Source organism: Zosterops lateralis (assembly GCF_965231275.1).
Source record: "Zosterops lateralis genome assembly, chromosome: 1".
Lineage (NCBI taxonomy): Eukaryota > Metazoa > Chordata > Aves > Passeriformes > Zosteropidae > Zosterops > Zosterops lateralis.
The window spans coordinates 2,052,787-2,077,978 of NC_139762.1; the positions used below are offsets into that span (position 1 = coordinate 2,052,787).

At 39.2% G+C, this 25,192-nt stretch overlaps 1 protein-coding gene and 1 long non-coding RNA gene across 5 annotated transcripts; one reads left to right on the forward strand and one right to left on the reverse strand.

Annotated features, from left to right (window-relative positions):
* The first annotated feature begins 2,822 nt into the window (after window positions 1–2,822).
* LOC310912404 lies at window positions 2,823–6,366 on the forward strand. Of its 4 annotated transcripts, none has more exons than XR_014590665.1 (3): window positions 2,823–4,472; window positions 4,520–6,013; window positions 6,047–6,366. It is a non-coding gene; the product is annotated as an uncharacterized lncRNA (long non-coding RNA). The 4 variants fall into 4 exon arrangements; XR_014590666.1 differs by having other exon boundaries at window positions 2,827–4,472; window positions 4,520–5,871; window positions 5,996–6,364; XR_014590667.1 differs by having other exon boundaries at window positions 2,829–4,472; window positions 4,520–5,729; window positions 5,821–6,363.
* A 57-nt stretch (window positions 6,367–6,423) lies between these two features.
* Window positions 6,424–23,270, reverse strand: SNAP47 (synaptosome associated protein 47; the record flags this gene model as incomplete). The annotated part of the gene is made up of 5 exons (XM_083866962.1): window positions 23,201–23,270; window positions 19,174–19,741; window positions 16,930–17,420; window positions 7,834–7,949; window positions 6,424–6,570 (listed from the first exon to the last, which is right to left on the reverse strand). Exons 1-5 carry the CDS (start codon window positions 23,214–23,216, stop codon window positions 6,424–6,426), a joined length of 1,338 nt encoding a protein of 445 aa, XP_083723088.1. The 5' UTR covers window positions 23,217–23,270.
* Window positions 23,271–25,192: the final 1,922 nt, after the last annotated feature.

The window sequence follows — 25,192 nt, forward strand, 5'->3', positions numbered from 1 at the left end:
AGGGAAAAAAGGGGGGAAGGGGGAAAAGGGAAGAAAAAGAGAAAAAAGGGGAAAAAGGGAAAAAAGGGGGAAAAGGGAAAAAGGAAAAGAAAGGCCCCTTTTTTAGACATTTTTAAAAGCCTTTTTTAGTCTTTTTTAGGCCTTTTTAAAGGCCTTTTTTAGACCTTTAAAAAGTCCTTTAAAACATCTTCTCTTCTTCCCTTTCCCGGTTAATCCTGGATCAAATCAAACCCTCCAGGCCATGGATTTATTTCCCATCCACAATCCCTTCTCTTCCCCTTTCCCACTAAATTATGGAGCAAATAAAATAAGCCAGGCCAAGGATTTATTTCCCATCCATGATCTCTCTCCCTTTCCCAGTCAATCCTGGAACAAACCAAAGAACTCCAGGCCATGGATTTATTTCTCATCCACAATCCCTTCTCTTTTCCCTTTCCCAATAAATCCTGGATTAAATCAAACCCTCCAGGCCATGGAGTTAATTCCCCTCCATGATCCCTTTTCTTTCCCTTTCCCAATCAACCCTGGAGCAGACCAAACCCATGGATTTATTTCCCATCCACGATCTTTCTCTTTTCCCTTTCCCAACAAATCCTGGATTAAATCAAACCCTCCAGGCCGTGGATTTAATTCCCACACACGATCCCCTCTTCTTCCCTTTCCCAATTAATCCTGGAGCAAATAAAATAAGCCAGGCCAAGGATTTATTTCCCCTCCATGATCTTTTCCCTTTCCCAATCAACCCTGGAGCAGACCAAACCCATGGATTTATTTCCCATCCATGATCTGTTCTCTTCCCCTTTCCCAATTAATCCTGGAACAAACCAAAGAACTCCAGGCGATGGATTTATTTCTCATCCACAATCCCTTCTCTTTTCCCTTTCCCAATAAATCCTGGATTAAATCAAACCCTCCAGGCCGTGGATTTAATTCCCACACACGATCTCCTCTTCTTCCCTTTCCCAATTAATCCTGGAGCAAATAAAAGAAGCCAGGCCAAGGATTTATTTCCCCTCCATGATCTTTTCCCTTTCCCAATCAACCCTGGAGCAGACCAAACCCATGGATTTATTTCCCATCCATGATCCCTTCTCTTTTCCCTTTCCCAATAAATCCTGGAGCAGATCAAACCCTCCAGGCCGTGGATTTAATTCCCACACACGATCCCCTCTTCTTCCCCTTTCCCAATTAATTATGGAGCAAACAAAAGAGGCCAGACCTTGGATTTATTTCCCATCCATGATTTCTTTCCCATCAATCCTGGAGCAGATCAAACCCATGGATATATTTCCCTCCATGATCTGTTTTCTTTCCCTTTCCCATCAATCCTGGAGCAGACCCAACCCATGGATTTATTTCCCATCCACGATCTTTCTCTTTTCCCTTTCCCAACAAATCCTGGATTAAATCAAACCCTCCAGGCCGTGGATTTAATTCCCACACACGATCCCCTCTTCTTCCCTTTCCCATTAAATCCTGGAGCAAATAAAAGAAGCCAGGCCAAGGATTTATTTCCCCTCCATGATCTTTTCCCTTTCCCAATCAACCCTGGAGCAGACCAAACCCATGGATTTATTTCCCATCCATGATCTGTTTTCTTCCCCTTTCCCAATTAATCCTGGAGCAAATAAAAGAGGCCAGACCTTGGATTTATTTCCCATCCCTTTTCTCTTTCCCATCAATCCTGGAGCAGATCAAACCCATGGATTTATTTCCCATCCATGATCCCTTCTCTTTTCCCTTTCCCAATAAATCCTGGATTAAATCAAACCCTCCAGGCCATGGATTTAATTCCCACACACGATCTCCTCTTCTTCCCCTTTCCCAATTGATTATGGAGTAAATAAACGAGGCCAGACCTTGGATTTATTTCCCATCCATGATCCTTTCCCAATAAATCCTGGAGCAGATCAAACCCATGGATATATTTCCCTCCATGATCTGTTTTCTTTCCCTTTCCCATCAATCCTGGAGCAGACCAAACCCATGGATTTATTTCCCATCCATGATCTCTTCTCTTCCCCTTTCCCAATAAATCCTGGATTAAACCAAACCCTCCAGGCCATGGATTTATTTCCCCTCCCTGATCCCTTCTCCTTCCCTTTCCCAATTAATTATGGATCAAATCAAAAACTTCAGGCCAAGGATTTATTTCCCATCCACGATCTTTCTCTTTTCCCTTTCCCAATAAATCCTGGATTAAATCAAACCCTCCAGGCCGTGGATTTAATTCCCACACACAATCTCCTCTTCTTCCCTTTCCCAATTAATTATGGAGCAAATAAAAGAAGCCAGGCCATGGACTTAGTTCCCATCCATGATCCTTTCCCAATCAACCCTGGAGCAGATCAAACCCATGGATTTATTTCCCCTCCATGATCCTTTCCCTTTCCCAATTAAATCTGGAACAAATCAAACCCTCCAGGCCAAGGATTTATTTCCCATCCATGATCTCCTTCCCTTTCCCAAATTATCCTGGAACGATCCTAAAAAAAATCCCTTCCAGGTCAATAAATGTGGGAATTCCATGTCTCAATTCCTGGGATTGCTCCTCCTCTCCAGGATGGGATTTCTTCTCGTTAAATCCATGAGGATTCCAGTAAAAAATCTCATTTTTCCAGGATTTTGAGTCTCCTCTGGAATATCAGACATTCTTCCAAGTGTTACTGAAGAATTCTGGAATGGGATGGAAGCTTAAAACTCATCCAACTCAGAATATTTTCCATATTTTTAATCCCAAATCAACCCATCCTAAACCCCACAGAATCCACTGAAATCCCAATTCCACAGGAAAACATGGATTTTTTCCCTGCCAATTCCCAGCCAAGTGAGGATGGGAGAGGAAATAAAAAAAACCAAAACACAAAAATCACAATTCCAAGAGATTTAATAAGAAGGAATTCCAGGTGGAAAAAACTCCTTCTGGCACAGGGAATTCAGGCAATGCACAGCTCCAGGATGGCTTTTCCAAGGAATATCCCAAGTTTGTTTTTTTTTTTTGGGATAAATTGGACTCGACACAACCCACACAAAACACGGAGTCAACGCTAAAAACCCCCACGGACAATTAAAAAAAATACGGCACAAAAATCAGTGAAATCCAAAATATTTTCCTTTGGGAATTCTGGGTTGGGCTCATCCCGTTCCCAGATCCATCCCAGCCTCAACCAAACCCGGATTTGCTGCGAAATCCACGGAAAAAACAAAATGAGGGAAGTTTATTTTCCTCTCCTAAAGGTGGGAAACATCAGGAGAAGCTCCGAGAGGATTTTTATTCCCAGGAAATTATCGATGGATACGGAATTATCGATGGATTATCCATTAAAGTGCACGACAGGAAAAACCTGGATTAAATTTTAAACCAGTCCTGACTAAGATTAAAGAATACAAACCTCACAAGCAACACTCTCGACGTGGTTTGGGGTTTTCTTCTCCCAAAAATTTAGGCTGGATTTTAAAAAAAAATGGGAAAAATTCCCACTGAATCCAAGGATTCGAAGCTTTGCTGTTTCAAAAATATTGCACTGAGAAGTGTTGGATTGGCAACAACACCAAAAAAAAATTTAAATTAAATATTATTCATTTAAATTAAATAATTATTATTTAAATAATTATTATTTAAATAGTTATTAATTAAATAAGTATTAAATAAGTATTAAATAAGTATTAATTAAATAGTAAGAAAAATAATTAAATTTAAGGTTGAAATTGAAAGGTAAAAAAATAAATTAAAAAAAAAAAAGATATTTTACAACAGCTGGAAAAGGGGTTGAGGAAATGGGAATTTTTCTTTTGGAATATCAATAATTTAGGAGGGGAAAACTCTGCCAAATGTAAACTTCGGACTTGAATTAAAAATATTCCCTTTTTTTTAGGAATTCTGGAAAAGCCTTGAAATGTTTCAACATCACTGAGTGCAAAAAAATAAATTTTAAAAACCCCAGGATTGGCTCCTAAGGATTTTAAGGAAAAAGTTGAAGAGGGAATTAATTGATGGGCTGGAAAGCGGCAAAGTGAAAAAGCACATTAATTAATTAATTGATGAATGAATTAATTAAAATTAAGCCAGGTTTTGTCACATTCCTGGTTTTACAGGGGTTTGCAGTGGAGAATCCATGAGTTTTGTTTTATCCCGATCAAAAATTTGGATTTTCCATCCAAAAAAAGCTTCCAAATATTCTCCAAGGTCCAAACGTGATCCAAGGTCCAACCTCATCCAAAATCCAATCGTTATCCGAGAGCAAAACCCCATCCAAGGTCCAACCAAACAAAATTCAAACCTCATCCGATGTCCAACCAACGTCCAACGTCCAACCAACGTCCAACGTCCAAATCTCATCCAAGATCCACTAAAAATCCAACAATTCAAGATCCAAATCTCATCCAAGATCCAACCATTGAAGACCCAAACCTTATCCAAGATCCCACCATCATCTAAAATCCAAATATCCAAGGTCCAAACCCCATCCAAGGTCCAACCATCATCCAACCATCATCCAATATCCAACCGTGATCCGAGGTCCAAATCTCATCCAAGATCCAAATTTCATCCAAGATCCAACCACCATCCAAGATCCAACCACCACTAAAAATCCAACAATCCAACATCAATTGTCATCCAAGATCCAACCACCATCCCAGATCCAACCATCATTCAACACCCAATTGTTATCCAAGATCCATCTGTGATCCAAAATCCAAACATTCAAGGTCCAACCATCATCCAAGATCCAAACATTATCCCAGGTCCAAACTTCATCCAAGATCGAACTTCATCCAAGGCCCAACCATCAAAGATCCAAATCTGATCCAAGACTCGAATTATCCAAGATCCAGCCATGATCCACGGCCCAAACCTCATGCAAGATCCAACCATCATCCAAGATCCAACCACCACCCAAAATCCAATCACCACCCAAAATCCAACCATCCAAGGTCCAACTGTGATCCAAGATTCAAATACTTTTAAGACCCAGCCGTCATCCAAGATCCAAATGTGATCCAAGATCCAACCATCTTCCAAGGTCCAACCATCACCCAAGATCTAAACATTATCCAAAATCCAACCGTCATCCGAGATCCAACCCTTATCTAAGGTCCAAACCTTATCCAATGTTCAATCACCACCCAAAATTCAATTATTCAAGGTCCAAACTTCATCCAAAATCCAACCACCATCCAAGACTCAACCATCATCAGAGAACCAACCATGGTCCATGGTCCGAATCTCATCCATGGTCCAAACGTGCTCCAAGACCCAAACATCATCCAAGATCAAAACAAGATCCAAGATCCAAATATGATCCAAGATCCAACCATTATCAAAGACCCAAACCTCATCCAACAGCCAACCATTCAAGACCCAAACCTCATCCAAGATTCAACCATGATTCAAGACCCAAACCTCATCCAAGGTCCAACCATCATCCAACATCTAATTGTTATCCAAGATTCAACCACCCAACCATCCAAGATCCAAAGTCCAACCATCCAACCTCCAACCACCATCCAAGATCTGAATGTTATCCAAGGTCCAAACCTTATCTAAGGTCCAGATGTGACCCAAGGTCCAACCGTGATCCAATGTCCAAATGTGATCCAAAATCCAACCACCACCCAAAATCCAACCATGATCCAAGGTCCAACCATGATCCAAGATCCAAACCTGCTCCAACATTCAACCACCATCCAACATCCAACCACCATCCATGATCCATCCATCATCCAAGGTCCAACTGTGATCCAAGATCAAACCACCCAAGATCTAAACTTTATCCAAAATCCAACCATCCAACATCCAACCATAACCCACGATCCAAGATCCAAACCTCATCCAATGTTCAACCACCACCCAAAATTCAACTATCCAAGGTCCAAACCTCATCCAAGATCCAACCACCCAAGGTCCAACTGTGATCCAAGATCAAACCACCCAAGATCTAAACTTTATCCAAAATCCAACCATCCAACATCCAACCATAACCCACGATCCAAGATCCAAACCTCATCCAATGTTCAACCACCACCCAAAATTCAACTATCCAAGGTCCAAACCTCATCCAAGATCCAACCACCCAAGGTCCAACTGTGATCCAAGATCCAACCACCATCCAAGATCTGAACATTATCCAAAGCCCAAACCTTATCTAAGGTCCAGATGTGACCCAAGGTCCAACCATTATCCAAGATCCAAATGTGATCCAAAATCCAACTGCCACCCAAAATCCAAACATCCAAAATCCAACCATGATCCAAGATCCAACCATGATCCAAGTCCAGGAGCCTCCAATCCTCTCAGGAACTCACCCCCGGCGGTGCCGTTTTCCAAACCTCATCCCAAACCCCTTCCCAAAGTGTCTCTGGATAAAAACCAGTCCCCAAAATCCTCCTGGCTCCTCCCGGCGGCCCCGATCCCGCCGGAAGTTACGTCAGCCTCCTCATCCTGCGGTTCTGGCGCTCGACGTTGAGCGTGGCGCGGTCCACGGAGCTGCCGATGGAGTCCAGGGCCTCGTCCTGCCTCTCCAGCTCCGCCTCCGTCTCCAGGGCCAGCCCCTTCAGCTTCCGCAGGATCTGACACAGGGAACACCCAGAGGTCACAGTTAAGGGTTTGGAGGGATGGGATTTTTTTGGGATTTGTGTCCCAGAATTCCTGGAATTTGGGTTGGATGGGACCTTAAGGATCATCCAGGTCCAGGCATGGACACCTCCCACCATCCCAGGGTGTCCAACCTGGCCTTGGATGACCAACCTCGTTCCTTCCTTTCCCAACGTCATTCCCAATTCTCACCCTGGGTTTCCAAGCTGGAATTTCTCTGTCCTGGGAAGGATTTCCATCCACTTCTCTTCCTTTTTTTCAAAGAGTTCTCCCCCTCCTCACCCCCCAAACAGAATTCCAGAGGTTTGGGCTGGGAGGGACCTTTAGGATCATCCAATTCCATCCCAATCCAAGGGCTGGGACCTTCTGCTGTCCCAGGTGGATCCAACCTGCCCTTAGATGATCAACCTCATTCCTTCCTTTCCCAACGTCATTCCAAATTCTCACCCTGGGTTTCCAAGCTGGAATTCCTCCCTCCAAGGAAGGATTTCCATCCCTTTCTCTTCCTTTTTTTCCAGGATTTTTCATTCCTCCTCATCCCCAAACAGAATTCCAGAGGTTTGGGTTGGGAAGGACCTTTAGGATCATCCAATTCCATTTCATTCCATGGGCTGGGACCTTCTGCTGTCCCAACTGGATCCAACCTGCCCTTGGATGACCAACCTCATTCCTTCCTTCCCTGACATCATTCCCAAGCCTCATCCCTGTCTCCAAGCTGGAATTCCTCCCTCCTGGGAAGGATTTCCATCCCTTTCTCTTCCTTTTTTTTCCCCAGGATTTTTTCCCCTCCTCATCCCCAAACAGAATTCCAGAGATAATTCCAATGATTTGGGTTGGGAGGGACTTTGATTTCCAAAAATAAAATTTCTCTCTGGGTATTTACGGAATGTTTTGTGGGTTTTTCTGGAATAAGACACCCAAAAAATCCACAAGATATTCTAAATATTTTGGGAAAAAAAATTCCAAATAGAGCAAATCCAAAAAAAAAAGCTGGAAAACGATAAAATCGTTTCAAATTTTTAATTTTAAATTGTTTCAAATCAGGATTTTCCAGAGGTCCCGTTCCAATCGATCCAACCAGGTGGACAATCCCCGATTTGGACAAAAAAAATTAAATTTTCATCCCAAGCTTGTGGAAAAATCCCAAATACTCCAATAAAAATCGATTTCCAGGAATATTCGCTGAAGGAATTAATGAATTAAATGATTTTTTAAATAAATTTGATGCTGGTTTTTACCTGTCTGAGCTCGTTGACTTCATCCTGGGAGATTTTCTGCACCTGCAGCTGCTCCTTGTCTGTCCCGTCCCCCGTTGGGAATTCGGGATTGGCGGCGGCTCCCAGGAATCCCGAGGCTGTGACAGAAATTCCACAATTCAGATTTGCCCCGTTTGGGGAGTTTTATAGGAAAAATTCCTGGAAAGGATGGGAGGATTCAGGAGTCCTGGAGATGGTGGGGATGGGCCTGGAGTCCTGGGAATGGCCAAGGGACAAGAGGGGATTTGGGAGAAGAAGGGAATTGACGACCATGGGATCCATGGGATGGGGTAATCAGTGGGATGGAATGGGACAATGGGATGATGGGATGGGATGATGGGATAACGGGATAATGGGATGACATAATGGATAATGGGACGGCATAATGGGATAGGATGAGATGATGGGATGGGATGGAATTGATGAGATGATGGGATAGAATGGGATAATGGAATGGGATCCATGGGATGATGGGACAGGATGGGATGATGGGATGGTGGGGTGGGATGGAATAGGATGATGGGATGTCAGAGTGGGATGATGGGATGGGAATGGGATAATGGAATGGGATGGGATCCATGGGATGATGGGACAGGATGGGATTGATGGGATGATGGGATGGGATGGCATTGGTGGGATGGAATAGGATAATGGGATGGGATGATGGGATGGGAATGGGATAATGGAATGGGATCCATGGGATGATGGGATGGGAATGGGATATTGGAATGGGAATAGGATCCATGGGATGATGGGACAGGATGGGATGGGATTGATGGGATGGAATAGGATAATGGGATGGGATGATGGGATGACAGGGTGGGATGATGAGATGGGATGATGGGATAGACAATGGGATGACAGGGTGGGATGACAGGATGACAGGATGATGGGGTGGGATGGGAGGACAGGATCCATGGGACGATGGGATAGGATTGATGGGATGGAATGGGATAATAGGATGGAATGGGATAATGGGATGGGATGATGGGATGGGATCATGGTATGGAATCCATGGGGTGACATGATGGGATGGGATGATGGGGTGGGATTGATGGGATTGATGGGATGGAATGGGATAAAGCAATAACGGGATGGAATGGGAAGCAATAAAGGGACAGGATAATGGGATCCATGGGATGATGGGATGAAATGAGATGAGATGGGATTGGATGATGAGACAGGATCTGTGGGATGGGATGATGGGATAATGGGACGGGATGATCCTTAAGGCTCATTCTGGGATTCAGCAGCAAATAGAGAATACCAGATATGGGATATGGAATATGGGATATCGGATATTATATATTGGATGTGGGACACGGGACATTGGCTACTAAATATTGGATATGGGATACAGGATGTGGGATATTAAATATTGGATATGGGCTATTGGATATTAATTATTGAACGTGCAATATTGGATACGGGATATTGGATATTAATTATTGAACGTGCAATATTGGATATGGGCTATTGGATATTAATTATTGAACGTGCAATATTGGATATGGGCTATTGGATATTAATTATTGAACGTGCAATATTGGATACGGGCTATTGGATATTAATTATTGAACGTGCAATATTGGATACGGAATATTGGATATTAATTATTGAACGTGCAATATTGGATATGGTCTATTGGATATTAATTATTGAACGTGCAATATTGGATATGGGCTATTGGATATTAATTATTGAACGTGCAATATTGGATACGGGCTATTGGATATTAATTATTGAACGTGCAATATTGGATACGGGATATTGGATATCAATTATTGAACATGCAATATTGGATATGGAATATTGGATATTAATTATTGAGCGTGCAATATTGGACATGGGCTATTGGATATTAATTATTGAACGTGCAATATTGGATACGGAATATTGGATATTAATTATTGAACGTGCAATATTGGATATGGTCTATTGGATATTAATTATTGAACGTGCAATATTGGATATGGGATATTGGATATTAATTATTGAACGTGCAATATTGGATATGGGATATGGGATATTAATTATTGAATGTGCAATATTGGATATGGGATATGGGATATTAATTATTGAACGCGCAATATTGGATACGGGATATTGGATATCAATTATTGAACATGCAATATTGGATATGGAATATTGGATATTAATTATTGAGCGTGCAATATTGGACATGGGCTATTGGATATTAATTATTGAACGTGCAATATTGGATACGGAATATTGGATATTAATTATTGAACGTGCAATATTGGATATGGTCTATTGGATATTAATTATTGAACGTGCAATATTGGATATGGGATATTGGATATTAATTATTGAACGTGCAATATTGGATATGGGATATTGGATATTAATTATTGAACGTGCAATATTGGATATGGGATATTGGATAATTATTGAACGTGCAATATTGGATATGGGATATTGGATATTAATTATTGAATGTGCAATATTGGATATGGGATATGGGATATTAATTATTGAACGTGCAATATTGGATACGGAATATTGGATATTAATTATTGAACGTGCAATATTGGATATGGGATATTGGATATCAATTATTGAACATGCAATATTGGATATGGAATATTGGATATTAATTATTGAGCGTGCAATATTGGACATGGGCTATTGGATATCAATTATTGAACATGCAATATTGGATACGGAATATTGGATATTAATTATTGAACGCGCAATATTGGATATGGGATATTGGATATTAATTATTGAACGTGCAATATTGGATATGGGATATTGGATATTAATTATTGAACGTGCAATATTGGATATGGGATATTGGATAATTATTGAACGTGCAATATTGGATATGGGATATTGGATATTAATTATTGAATGTGCAATATTGGATATGGGATATGGGATATTAATTATTGAACGTGCAATATTGGATACGGAATATTGGATATTAATTATTGAACGTGCAATATTGGATACGGGATATTGGATATCAATTATTGAACATGCAATATTGGATATGGGATATTGGATATTAATTATTGAACGTGCAATATTGGACATGGGCTATTGGATATCAATTATTGAACATGCAATATTGGATACGGAATATTGGATATTAATTATTGAACGCGCAATATTGGATACGGAATATTGGATATTAATTATTGAACGCGCAATATTGGATATGGGATATTGGATATTAACTCTGGATATGGGATCAAACACTGGACATGGGATATGGGATATGGTTGAGCTGTGCTTTGCTCCATTGGAATTTGGGAAGGCTCAGAATCCAACCTTTCCCCAATTAATTCTATTTTTCCAGGAATATTCAAGGTGCATTCCCAACAATTTCTCTCCCGGAGAGAAGCACCACATTCCCAATCCCTAAAGCAGGATTATCCCAGGATTTGGGATGGATTTTAGGGATGATCCCATTTCACACCTTCCACTGTCCCAGGTGATCCAACTTTTCCTTGGACATTCCAGGGGCAGCCACAGCTGCTCTGGGAATTCCAGCCAGGAATTCCCATCTATCCCAACCACTCTTCCCTGCCCCACAAGCACCAAACCCTAAATCCCTCTCAGGAATTCCTACAAATTCCCCAAATCCTCAGGATTATCCAATGATCTGATCATCCCTGGATTCAGCTCCATCCCAATGGAAAACAAGGAAGTTTTTCCTTGGTGTCCTTGTTTTCCAAAGGGGGAAAACAAATAAACTCAAAAGAAAATTAGAAATAATTTAAAAAAATAAAGGAACATAGGAGAACATAAAAAATAAAAATGAGGTAAAAAAAAGGTAAAAAAAAATAAGGTAAAAAAAAAAAAGGGGAAAAAAAATAAGGGGAAAAAAATAAGGGGAAAAAAATAAGGGGAAAAAAAATAAGGGAAAAAAAATAAGGGAAAAAAAATAAGGGAAAAAAAGAAGGGAAAAAAAGAAGGGGAAAAAAAAGAAGGGGAAAAAAAAGAAGGGGAAAAAAATAAGGGAAAAAAAATAAGGGGAAAAAAATAAGGGAAAAAAAGAAGGTAAAAAAAAAGAAGGGGAAAAAAATAAGGGGAAAAAAATAAGGGGAAAAAAATAAGGGGAAAAAAATAAGGGGAAAAAAATAAGGGGAAAAAAATAAGGGAAAAAAAGAAGGTAAAAAAAAAGAAGGGGAAAAAAATAAGGGGAAAAAAATAAGGGGAAAAAAATAAGGGGAAAAAAATAAGGGGAAAAAAATAAGGGGAAAAAAATAAGGGAAAAAAAATAAGGGAAAAAAAAGGGGAAAAAAAAAAGGAAAAAAAAGGGAAAAAAATAAGGGAAAAAAATTAAGGGAAAAAAAATAAGGGAAAAAAATAAGGGAAAAAAATAAGGGAAAAAAATTAAGGGAAAAAAAATAAGGGAAAAAAAATAAGGGAAAAAAAATAAGGGAAAAAAAAGGGGAAAAAAAAAAGGAAAAAAAAGGGAAAAAAATAAGGGAAAAAAATAAGGGAAAAAAATAAGGGAAAAAAATAAGGGAAAAAAATAAGGGGAAAAAAAATAAGGGAAAAAAATAAGGTAAAAAAAATAAGGGAAAAAAAATAAGGGAAAAAAAATAAGGGAAAAAAAATAAGGGAAAAAAAATAAGGGAAAATAAGGTAAAATTAATTCTATAAATTTCTATTGCCTAAATCAATAATTATATTAATATGTCATTTATAAATGCATAATTTAAATCTATAAATTTCTAATTGATAATTTAGACCTATAAATCTACCATTTATTTCTATAAATTTCTAATTGATAACTTGATAAGTCAGTTTTATAAATTTGTGATTCATAAACTTATCATTTAATTTAAAAAAAATTTAAACTGATAATTTAATTCTATAAAAAATTAATTCTATTCATTTATAATTGAGAATCAATAATTTAAATGAATTTGTTATTTGTAAATATATAACTTAATTCTATACATTTGTAATCGATAAATCGATAAGTTAATTCCATTAATTTGTGATTCATAAATTCATAATTGACTTACATAAATTTCTGTTTAGTAATTTAATTGCCTAAATCTATAATTTAATTCTATAAATTTCTAACTGATAAATCGATATCTTAATTATACAAATTTTTAATTTATAATTTAATTTTATAAAATTATAATTGAGAAACTGAGGGCAGGATTGGTGCAAACAGAGGATTTGGGTGGGATTGTGCCAATTTTGAGGGAAAATCCATAATTTTTCCCTAAATTTCCATGCCCTGCTGGGATATTTATCCTAAAAATCCCTGGATTTATTTCTGATTGGAAAACACAAACAGGCACAGGAAAAAAATTGATTTTTTCCCTCCTGATTTGAAAAAAAACAGAAAAAAATTCAATTTATAATGAAAAAATCCCCCACAGTCCATGAGCGCCACCTGGTGATGGAAAAAGGGAACGGTGACAAATCCAAGGAAAACACCAAAAAAACCTGAAAAAATCAGGATTTTCATCAGCTCCCCTTTGCTTCCCAAGCTTTTCCAAATTATAGAGGGAAGAAAAGTAAAAGGCAGCTGGAAAAAAATGGGAAAAATCTCTGGAAAAGAGAGTATGATAAAAAATTATACAATTTTTTCCCAATTATTTCCTGGAATTCCATCAGGTTGTTTTTTTCCTTTGAGTTGGGTTGGAATTCCAGCAGCCAAAATTCATTTCCTTAAAAATAAATCAGTTTTTTCAAGCTGGAATATTCCTCAACAACAGGATATTCCTGTAAATTGTAATTTATTATATTAAATTATAATTATTAAATAAATTATTATAAAAATTTATCATATATAAATTATATTAAAAGATTGCATTAAAATTATATATTTACATAAAATTATAAAATATTATTTATAATAATTATAATAACCCTTATATATAATTAATTAGACTAAATTATCATATATCATTTTTTATATTAATAAAGTATAATTGATAAACAGTAATAATACTATTATTATTATTATGTATTTAATTATTTTATTATTATGTATTTTATTATTATGTATTTAATATATATTTAATAAAATATTAAACTAAAATTATAATATATTATTACAATAATACAATTATTATATTATCCATTAAATTATAATTCACTGGATTTATTAATTTATTCCAATTTTCCAGGTGGTTTTGGCATTGAATTCATCTTTAATTTCTTCCTTTGGGATTTTAAAATATCAGGAAAAAAATATTCATGGATGTTGGGAAGAATAAATTCCAAGATGTGAAAATTTTCCAAGGTTGGGTAAAAAAAAAACTGGAATTTTTTAAGGATTGATAATAAAATAATTTTTTTTTTTGTTGGGAATTTTTAATCTTTGAGGTTTTCTTACAGTGATTCCAAAATCTCTGAAATTCCAACACCTGGACTTGTCTAAATTCAAAATCCTGGGGGTTTTTTAATATGGAAAAATTAGGTTTTAACTAGAGATTTCCTGGATATTTGGGGTGAATTTTCAGGACTTAAGGGAATTAAAGGTTTAATATAAAAACTGGAAATTGGACATCAATGGGATATTAAATATTGGATATTGGAATTTGGGTGGCAGATATTGAATAATAATTATTGGATATGGGACATGGGATATTAAATATGGGATATGGAATATTGATTATTAAATATGGGATATTGGATATAGGATATTAATTATGGGATACTGGATATGGGATATTAATTATAGGATATTGGATATGGGATATTAAATATTGGACATGGGATATTGGGTATTTAATATGGGATATTAAATATGGGATATTGATTATTAAATACTGGATACGGGATATTGGATATTATAGATGGGATATTGGATATTAAATATGGGACGTGAAATATGGGATATTGATGGATAAATATTGGATATTGGATATTATATATAGGATATTAGATACTGGATACAGATATTAAATATGAAATAAGGGATATGGGATATGAGCTATGAAATAAAGATATTTATTATTATATATTGGATATTGGAAATTGCATATGGGATATGGAATTTTGGATTTTATATAGGGGATATTGGATACGGGATGTGGGATATTATTTATTGGATATGTGATATTAAATATTGGATATTGAAAACTGGATATGAGATATTGGATATTAAATATTGCATATGGCATAAATATTGGATATGGGATATTATTAAATATTGGATATGGCATATTAAATATTGGATACTGGAAATTGCATATTGGATAATGGATATGGGATATGGGACACGGGATATTAAATTTTGGGTATGGGATATAGGGTATTAAATACTGGATACTGGATATGGGATATTGGCTATCAGGAATGGGATATTGGATATGACATATTCAATACTGGATATGGGATATTAATTATTGGATATTGGATATGGAATAAAGGATATTGATTATTAGACACTAGATATTCTATATGACATATTGGATATTGACTATTGGATATAGGATATGGGATATGCCTTACTGGATATGGGACATTTATTACTGGGTTTTGGTTATCAATTATTGGATATTAGTTATTGGATATTCCCTTCCAGCTGGGAATGAACTCCAGGCAAACCAGCAGTGCCAAAGGCTGATACCACCCCACATTAATTCCATGGATTTCTCCTCACCACAGGCACAATCACACCTTTGAGACATTCCATGAAAAACCCCTGGAAACCTTTGGGATCTGGAGTCAATTCCCTGGATTTCTCCTCACCATAAATTATTTCCTCGGACTTCTCCTCACCACAAACTCAATACAGGGACAATTCCACCTCCGAAACATTCCATGGAAAACCCCTGGGAACCTCTGGGATCTGGAGTCAATTCCTTGGATTTCTCCTCACCACAAATTAATTCCTTGGATTTTTCCTCACCAGAGGCACAATTTCACCTCTGAGACTCTCCACAGAAAACCCCTGGAAACCTTGGGGATCTGGAGTCAACTCCTTGGATTTCTCCTCACCACGAACTCACAACAGGGACGATTTCACCTCTCAGACATTCCATGGAAAACCCCTGGGAACCTTTGAGATCTGGAGTTAATTCCATGGATTCCTCCTCACCACAGGGACAATTTCACCTCTGAGACATTCCCTGGAAAACCCCTGGGAATCTTTGGGACCTGGAATCAATTCCTTGGATTTCTCCTCACCACAGGGACAATTTCACCTCTGAGACATTCCCTGGAAAACCCCTGGAAACCTTTGGGATCTGAAGCCAATTCCTTGGATTTCTCCTCACCACAGAGACAATTTCACCTCTGAGACATTCCACGGAAAACCCCTGGGAACCTCTGGGATCAATTCCTTGGACTTCTCCTCACCACAGGGACGGTTTCACCTTTCAAACATTCCCTGGAAAACTTTGGGATTTGCAGTTAATTCCTTGGATTTCACCTCTGAGACTCTCCACAGAAAACCCCTGGGAACCTTTGGGATCTGGAGTCAATTCCTTGGATTTCTCCTCACCACAGGGACAATTTCACCTCTCAGACATTCCCTGGAAAACCCCGGGAAACCTTGGGGACCTGGAGTCAATTCCATGGATTTCTCCTCACCATAAATTATTTCCTTGGATTTCTCCTCACTGCAAACTAACTACAGGCACAATCTCACCTCTGAGACATTCTATGGAAAACCCCTGGAAACCTTTGGGATCTGAAGCCAATTCCTTGGATTTCTCCTCACCACAGGCACAATTTCACCTCTGAAACATCCCATGGAAACTCCTGGAAACCCTTAGGATCTGGAGCTAATTCCATGGATTTCTCCTCACCACAGGCACGATTTCACCTCTGAGACTCTCCATGGAAAACCCCTGGGAACCTTTGGGATCAATTCCTTGGACTTCTCCTCACCACAGGGACAGTTTCACCTTTCAAACATTTCCTGGAAAACCCCTGGAAAACTTTGGGACTCGCAGTTAATTCCTTGGATTTCACCTCTGAGACTCTCCACAGAAAACCCCTGGAAACCTTTGGGATCTGGAGCAAATTCCTTGGACTTCTCCTCACCACAGGCACAATTCCACCCCAGAAACACCCACAGCAAACCCCTGGACCCCTTTATTCCCCCCGAACCCCCCGCTGACCCACCTGCCCGCCAGACGGACGACCCCAACCCCTCCGCGGGCGACCCGGCGGCGGCTCCAGCGAATCCCAGGGCGTCCTCCAGGAACTGGATTTTCCTGGAGAAGCGGAGCTGCAGGAGGGGGATGAGCTGGGGCATCCTGGCGGCCAGGAGCCGGTACGAGGTGTCGGGTTTGCCGATGAACCTCTGCCGGACGCTGATCTCGTAGGGCGAGTGCACCCGGATCTCGTCCACCTCCCGCGACTCGAACCGGTGCACCAGGTGGGAATTGCAATCCCAGATTTCCAGCCCTGAAGGGAGCAGGGTGAGTTTTCCTGGTTTGGAGTTGGAATCAGGCCCCTGGGTGATGATGACGGGGATGCGCAGGAGGGTTTCCTCCTCCGGTTTGGGATTGGGAGCGGCCGGGGGCGTTTCCTTGGGTTTGGAGTCCTGAGGGGTTTTCCAGAGTTTGGTGCTGAAGGGCCACCAGGACGGGGATTCCAGCTCTGTCAGCAGCCTGGAGGGGATTAAATATGGGATATGGGTTGTTAAATATTGGATATGGGATATCAGACTTGGGATATGGGATATTGGATATGGGATATTGGATTTGGGATATTAAATACTGAATACAGAATATTATATATTATATACTGGATATTGGATATGGGATACTGGACATGGGATATTAAATACTGGATACAGGATATTATATACTGGATATTGGATATGGGATACTGGATATGGGATATTGGATTTGGGATATTAAATATTTGATACAGGATATTGCAAATTATATACTGGATATGGGATCCTGGATATGGGATGTGGGCTGAGGGGGTTTGGAGTCCTGAGGGGTTTTCCAGAGTTTGGTGCTGAAGGGCCACCAGGAGGGGGATTCCAGCTCTGTCAGCAGCCTGGAGGGAATTAAATATGGGATATGGGATATTGAATATGGGATATGGGATATTGGATTTGGGATATGGGATATTAAATATTGGATATGGGACACAGGATATTGGATATGGGATATTAAATATTGGATATGGGATAATAAATACTGGATACAGGATATTGCATATTATATACTGGATATTGGATATTAAATATTGGATACGGGATATTGGATTTGGGATATTAAATATTCGATACAGGATATTGCATATTATATACTGGATATGGGATACCAAATATGGGATATGGGATACTGGATATGGGATGGGGCTGAGGGGGTTTCCTTGGGTTTGGAGTCCTGAGGGGTTTTCCAGAGTTTGGTGCTGAAGGGCCACCAGGACGGGGATTCCAGCTCTGTCAGCAGCCTGGAAGTTTTTAAATATTGGATATGGGTTATTAAATATTGAATATGGGATATTGAATACCGGATACGCGATATTGCATATTATATATTGGATATTGGATATGGGATCCTGGATAAGGGATCCTGGATATGGGATCCTGGATATGGGATACCGGATATGGGATACTGGATCCTGGATATGGGATACGGGATATGGGATGGGGCTGAGGGGTTCCCTTGGGTTTGGAGTCCTGAGGGGTTTTCCAGAGTTTGGTGCTGAAGGGCCACCAGGACGGGGATTCCAGCTCTGTCAGCAGCCTGGAGGGGATTAAATATGGGATATGGGATAATGGATCTGGGATATTGGACGTGGGATATTAAATATTGGATATTGGATACTGGATATGGGATATTAAATATTGGAGATGGGATATTAAATGTTGGATATGGGATACCGGACATGGGATATTAAATATGGGATATTGGATATGGGATATTGATTATTAAATATTTGGAGACTGGATATGGGATATGAGATGTGAGATATTAAATACTGGATATGAGATATGGGATAAGGGACATGGGATATTGATTACTAAATATTGGGGATATTAAACATTGGATATTGGAGATCGGATATGGGAGACTGGATATCAAATGCTGGATATTTAATATGGGGTATTGATTTTTAAATATTGGGAGATTGGATACTGGATATGGGATATTGGGTATTAAATATGGGATATTGAGTATTAAATATGGGATATTAAATATTGGATATGGGATACTGGATATTAAATATGGCATATTGATTATTAAATATTGGGAGATTGGATACTGGATATGGGATATTGGGTATTAAATATTGGATATTAGATAGGGGATATGGGATATTGGAAATTACATACGGCATATTGATTATTAAATATAATTAACATAATTAAGTAATGGGAGCTTTCCCACTTTAAGGTACCTGTCGGCCACGTCCATGTCTCCCTGGATCTTGTTGAGGCCCCTGATGATGTTGTCAAACTGCTCCCCCTGGGCGTGCAGCACCTGGGCCGTGTCCTGCAGGCGTCTCTGGGAGCCCTCCAGGACCCCCGTGAGCTCCCTGCCCTTGTGGGATCCCTCCAGGACCCCCGTGAGCTCCCTGCCCCTGGGGGAGCCCAGAGCCGCCCCGTCCCGCCCCGAGAGCAGCTGCTCCCGCCAGAAATGCTCCAGCACGTTGAACACCACGTTCCTGCTGGGCCGCAGGGAGCTGAACCAGTGCTTGGTGCCCCCCTCCAGCACGGTCAGCGAGCTGAAGATCAGGTGGGACGATTCCTTCTTGATCTCGCTGATCCCCTGGAGCTGGAAATCCAGCAGCAGCTCCCGGGATGTGTCGGAGGTGAACTGGATGGAGAGGGGGGTCAGGGAGAGTCTCCCAGGGATCCATTGTTTGCTGGAGTTCAGGTAGTAGGAGCAGGGCCACGAGTGGATACGGGGCGGCTCCGACATCGCCGACACCGCCACCGGGGAAAGGCTACAGGACACGGGACAGCCTGAAATACAACGGGAATAAAATAACATATAATATAAGATAATATAATACAATATAATATAATATAATACAATATAATATAATATAATATAATATAATATGACATAATATGACATAACATAATATAACATGACATAATATGACATGATATAATATCATATCATATAATAAGATATATTATATAATATATTATATATACTACATATTATAATATGTATTTTATATATATATTATATATAATACATATTATATATTAAATTATATGTATTATAATATATATAATTATAATATATATAACAATATATATTTCATATATATATATTATATGAAGTATATATTATATATTATATATATAAAACATACATTATAATATATATAATATTATAATATATAAATAATATATTATATATTATATTGTATTATTTATATTATATATTATGTATGACATACGTAATATGATTTAATATAATATAACATAATATGATATAATACAATATAATACAATACGATATAATACAATATGATATATAAAATATAATGCAATATATAAAATATAATGCAATATATAAAATATAATGTAATATATAAAGTAAAATATAAAATATGAAATTAAAATATAAAATATAAAACATAAAATATAATATATAATATAATACAACATAACATATAATATACAATATAATATTACAAAACATAATACAATATAATATAATATAATATAATATAACATAATATAATATAAAGTAAAGGAAAGTGAAATAAAGCAAAATGAAGTAAAGTAAAATAAAGTAAAATAAAGTGAAGCAAAGGAAAGTGAAATATAACATAAAAAATAAAATAAAATATAAAAAATAAAATAAAATATAAAAAATAAAGTAAAAGAAAAAGAAAAAAGATTTTTTTAAAAATAAAAATAGTAAATATATCAAAAAAATTAAATAAATAAAATAAAATTCAAATAAAATAAATAAAAGAAAATAAAAGTAAAATAAAAATAAAATAAAACAAAAATAAAATAAAAATAAAGTAAATAAAATAATTTTTTAAAAAATAAAAATAAATAAAATAAAAACAAAAATAAAATAAAAATAAAAAATAAGTTTAAATTAAATTAAAATTAAACAAACGAAATAAAACTTAAAGTAAAATAAAAATAAAATAAGATTAAAATAAAATAAGGTAAAAATAAAAAATAAAAATAAAATAAAATTAAAATAAACAAAATAAAATTATAAATAATAAAAAATCAAATAAGATAGAAATAAAATAAAATAAAAATTAAAGTAAAATAAAACAAAATAAAATTTAAAATAAAAATAAATAAAATCACATAAAAATAAAATAAAAAATAAACCTAAATTAAAACAAAACAAACGAAATAAAATTTAAAATAAAATCAAAATAAAAATTAATAAAATATAAAAAAAATAAAATTAAGAATTTAAAAAAGTAAAATCAGGAATCCTTAATTAACACCCAACGATTATTCTGGATTATTCCAGCTGGATATCCAAAAAATTTGGGGAATAATTTCTAAGCCCAGGGATATTTCCTCTGGAAAAGACCATCAGCATCACTGGTTTCCTCATTTTATCAAAAATTCCATTTTTTTCCTGGAATATTCCCATTCCCAGCTCATCCTCAGCTTCCCATGGACCAAAAAATACTGAGGGAAATCCAGGATATCCCAAAATCCCAAAAGTTTTCTCCAGGAATTCCCAAATTTTTCCTTCAGGAATTCTCAGTTTCCTCTGGGAAATCACACTTTGCTCCAGGAATTCCGAGTTTTTTCCAGGAATTGGCATTTTTCTCCGGGAATTCCCATTTTTTCTCCAGCAATTCCCAGTTTCCTCCAGGAATCGTTAATATTCCCTGGGAATCGTTAATATTCTCCAGGAATTCCCTGTTTTTTCCAGAAATTCCCCAGTTTTTCTCCAGAAATTCCCTTTTTTTTCCCCCAGGAATTCCCCCCTTTTTTCTCCAGGAATTCCCCATTTTTCTCTGGGAATTCTTATTTTTTCTCCAGGATTTCTCAGTTTTTCTCCCAGAATTCCCATTTTTTTCCCAGGAATCCCCATTTTTCTCTGGGAATTCTTATTTTTTTCTCCAGGATTTATCTGTTTTCTCCCATAAATTCCTATTTTTTTCTCCAGAAATGCCCATTTTTCTCCAGAAATCCCAATTTCTCTCCAGAAATTCCCGGGGTTTTTTTCTCCAGAAATTCCCCCTTTTTCTCCAGAAATCCCATTTTTTTTTCTCCAGAAATCCCATTTTTTCTCTCCAGAAATTCTCCATTTTTCTTCCAGGAATTCCCATTTTTCCTCCAGAAATTCCCCAATTTTTTCTCCAGAAATTCCCCAATTTTTTCTCCAGAAAAATCTCATTTTTCTCCAAGAATTCCCAGTTTTTCTCCAGGATTTCTCAGTTTTTTTCCAGAAATTCCCATTTTCCTCCAGAAATTCTCAGTTTTTCTCCGGGAATTCTTATTTTTTTCTCCAAGATTTCTCTGTTTTCTCCCAGAATTTCCATTTTTCCTCCAAGAATTCCCATCAGCAATTCCAGCCCTGGACCGGCCTCTCTCCACATTTCCCGAATTTTATTTTGGAGCCAAAGGTTGGAATTTCCCCGGAATATTTTCCCTCATTGTTTCCATTCCCAGCCCCAGGATTTGGTCACATCCCAAAATTAATTTGGGAATGTTGATGACGTCACTGGGATTTAATTTCCTTGTTTTTCACCCTCATTTTCTCTGAGGTTTTGGTGTTTCATGGATTAATCCCAACTCCTGGAATTCTGCTGATTAATTAATGACATCCCCACTAATTATTTTCCTTAATTCCAGACTAATCATCCAGGAAAAATGGGGGGAATTCTCAGGAAAATAAAAATATTCCTCCTTTGGGAATGTTGAATTTCTGACCCCGCAGCGTTTTCAGGCTGCTGCATCATCAGTCCGGTTTTAATTAATATTTTTAATTAAATGCACCCCAAATTCTGATGTAATTAAGGATTAGTCCACATTATGTCTCTCTAAAAAAAAAATTTATTTGGTTTCCATCCTTTATTTTTATGAATTTTGTCATTATTAATTTTAGGGATAAAATTAAAAAAAATAAAATAAAAAATTTAAAAAAAAAAAAAAAACAACAAACCCACACACAAAAAATCAGCCATAAATTGATTAAAAAATCAGAATTTGAAGTGAAAATTCTCTGCCTCTTTTGAGCCAATAAATCCACAATCCTGGAGAAAAATGTGGGAAAAGGGAGGGAGGAAAATGGCACAAAAAATCAGATTTAAAGGACGGGTGACAACCAGGATTTCAGCAAGGAAAACATTCCCAAAGGGAAATACAACTGAGGCTGTTCCCAAAATGAAAAATTCCTTGAAAAATCACGGATTTATATTTATTAATAAATTAAAATATTCTACTCCTGGCTCTTATCCCAAGTTCCTTTACCTGGATTTCTACCCATGGAATTCTCAGGGGAAAAAAAAAGTGATCCCTGATCACCCTTTTCAATAAAAAAATTCTCAAAAAAATTCAATTTATACCTCGTTTTTCTCCTGTCCCTGTTCCTCAAGAGTAGATCCTCACCCTCCGTGGGCAGGGAATTTTAGAGCAAAAAATTCCATCCTCATTTATTTTCTGGGATGAACATTCCCAGCTCCTTCAGGAATTCTCCAACCCCCTCAGACTTGGGATTATCCAGGAATTTATTGGAGATTCTCCTCAATATCCTCCTTAATTCTTGATGTGGAGCCGATTCCAGGATGGAATTTCATCCCCAAAACCCCAAATTTGTCCATTTCCAATCCCCAAATCCTCTCAGTCCTCGTTTCAAAGCCTGTCCCGGGGCTGGTTCAGAGCTCAGGGCGCTCCTGGTTTGGAACTGCCCCAGGCAGGGATTGGAGACCCCAAACCCAAATTTGGGACCCCTCGGACCCATTTTCAACCTCCCCAAAGTACATCTCAGCTCCCCCCAGCCCCATTTCCAGCCCCATTTTGACCCCCAGCCCCATTTCCAGCCCCACTGGCCCCATTTCCAGTCCCTCAATCCCCTCCAAGCCACTTCAGCCCCATTTCCAGCCCCCCCAGTCCCATTTCCAGCCCCATTTTGACCCCCAGCCCCATTTCCAGCCCCCCCCCCCCGGCCCCATTTCCAGACCCTTGGTCCCCTCCAAGCCACTTCAGCCCCATTTCGAGCCCCCCAGCCCCATTTCCAGCCCCATTTTGACCCCTCTGGCCCCATATCCGAGCCCCTCTGGCCCCATTTCCAGCCCCATTTGGAGTCCCTCTGGCCCCATTTCGAGCCATCCCAGCCCCATCCGAACCCCCCCAGCCCCATTTCAAACCCCTCTCGTCCCATTCCGAGCCCCTCCCGCCTCATTTCGACTCCTCCAGCCCCATTTTGAACCCCTCCAGCCCCATTTCCAGCCCCTCAGGCTCCATTCTGAGCTCTTTCCGCCCCCATTTCCAGCCCTCCTGACCCATTTTTGAGCCCTCTCAAGCCCCATTTCCAGCCCCTCTGGCCTCATTTCGAGCCCCCCTGGCCCCATTTTGAACCCCTCCAGTCCCATTTCCAGCCCCCCAACCCCATTTCGAGCCCCTGTCGTCCCATTTCAAGCACCCCTGGCCCCACTCTCAGCCCCCCCAGCCCCATTTCCAGTCCCCCTGATCCCATTCCGAGCCCCGCTCGTCCCATTTCGAGCACCCCCGGCCCCATTTTGGACCCATCCAACCCCATTTCCAGCCCTTTTGGCCTCATTTCGAGCCCCGCTGGCCCCATTTCCAGACCCCTCCCAGCCCCATTTTGAACCCCTCCAGCCCCATTTCCAGCCCTCTCGGTTCTCTCCGAGCTCCTTCTGCCCCCGTTTTCAGCCCTCCCAAACCCTTCCCGAGCCCCCTCCGGCCTCATTTCCAGCCCCCCCCCCCGGGTTCCATTTCCAGCCCCCCCGGGTTCCATTTCCAGCCCCCCCCCCCCGGGTTCCATTTCCAGCCCCCTCAGCCCCATCCGGACCCCCCTGGTCCCATTCTGAACCCCCCCAGCCCCATCCGAACCCCCCCAGCCCAATTTCCAGCCCCCCGGTCCCATTCCCAGCTCCTTCTGCCCCCATTTCCAGCCCTCCAGGCCCATTTCGAGCCCTTCCAACCCCATTTCCAGCCTCCTCGGCCCCATTTCGAGCCCCTCTGGCCCCATTTCCAGCCCCCCAACCACATTTCTAGCCCCCCCCCCCCCCCCCAGTCCCATTTTGAACCCCTCCAGTCCCATTTCCAGCACCCTCAACCCCATCCGGACCTCCTCAGTCCCATTTTCAGCCCCTCTGGCCCCATTTCCAGCACCCCCAGGTTCTATTTCCAGCCCTCTCAGGCCTCTCCGAGCCCCCCTGCCCCCATTTCCAGCCCCCCCGGCCCCATTTTGAACCCCTCCTGCCCCATTTCCAGCCCCTC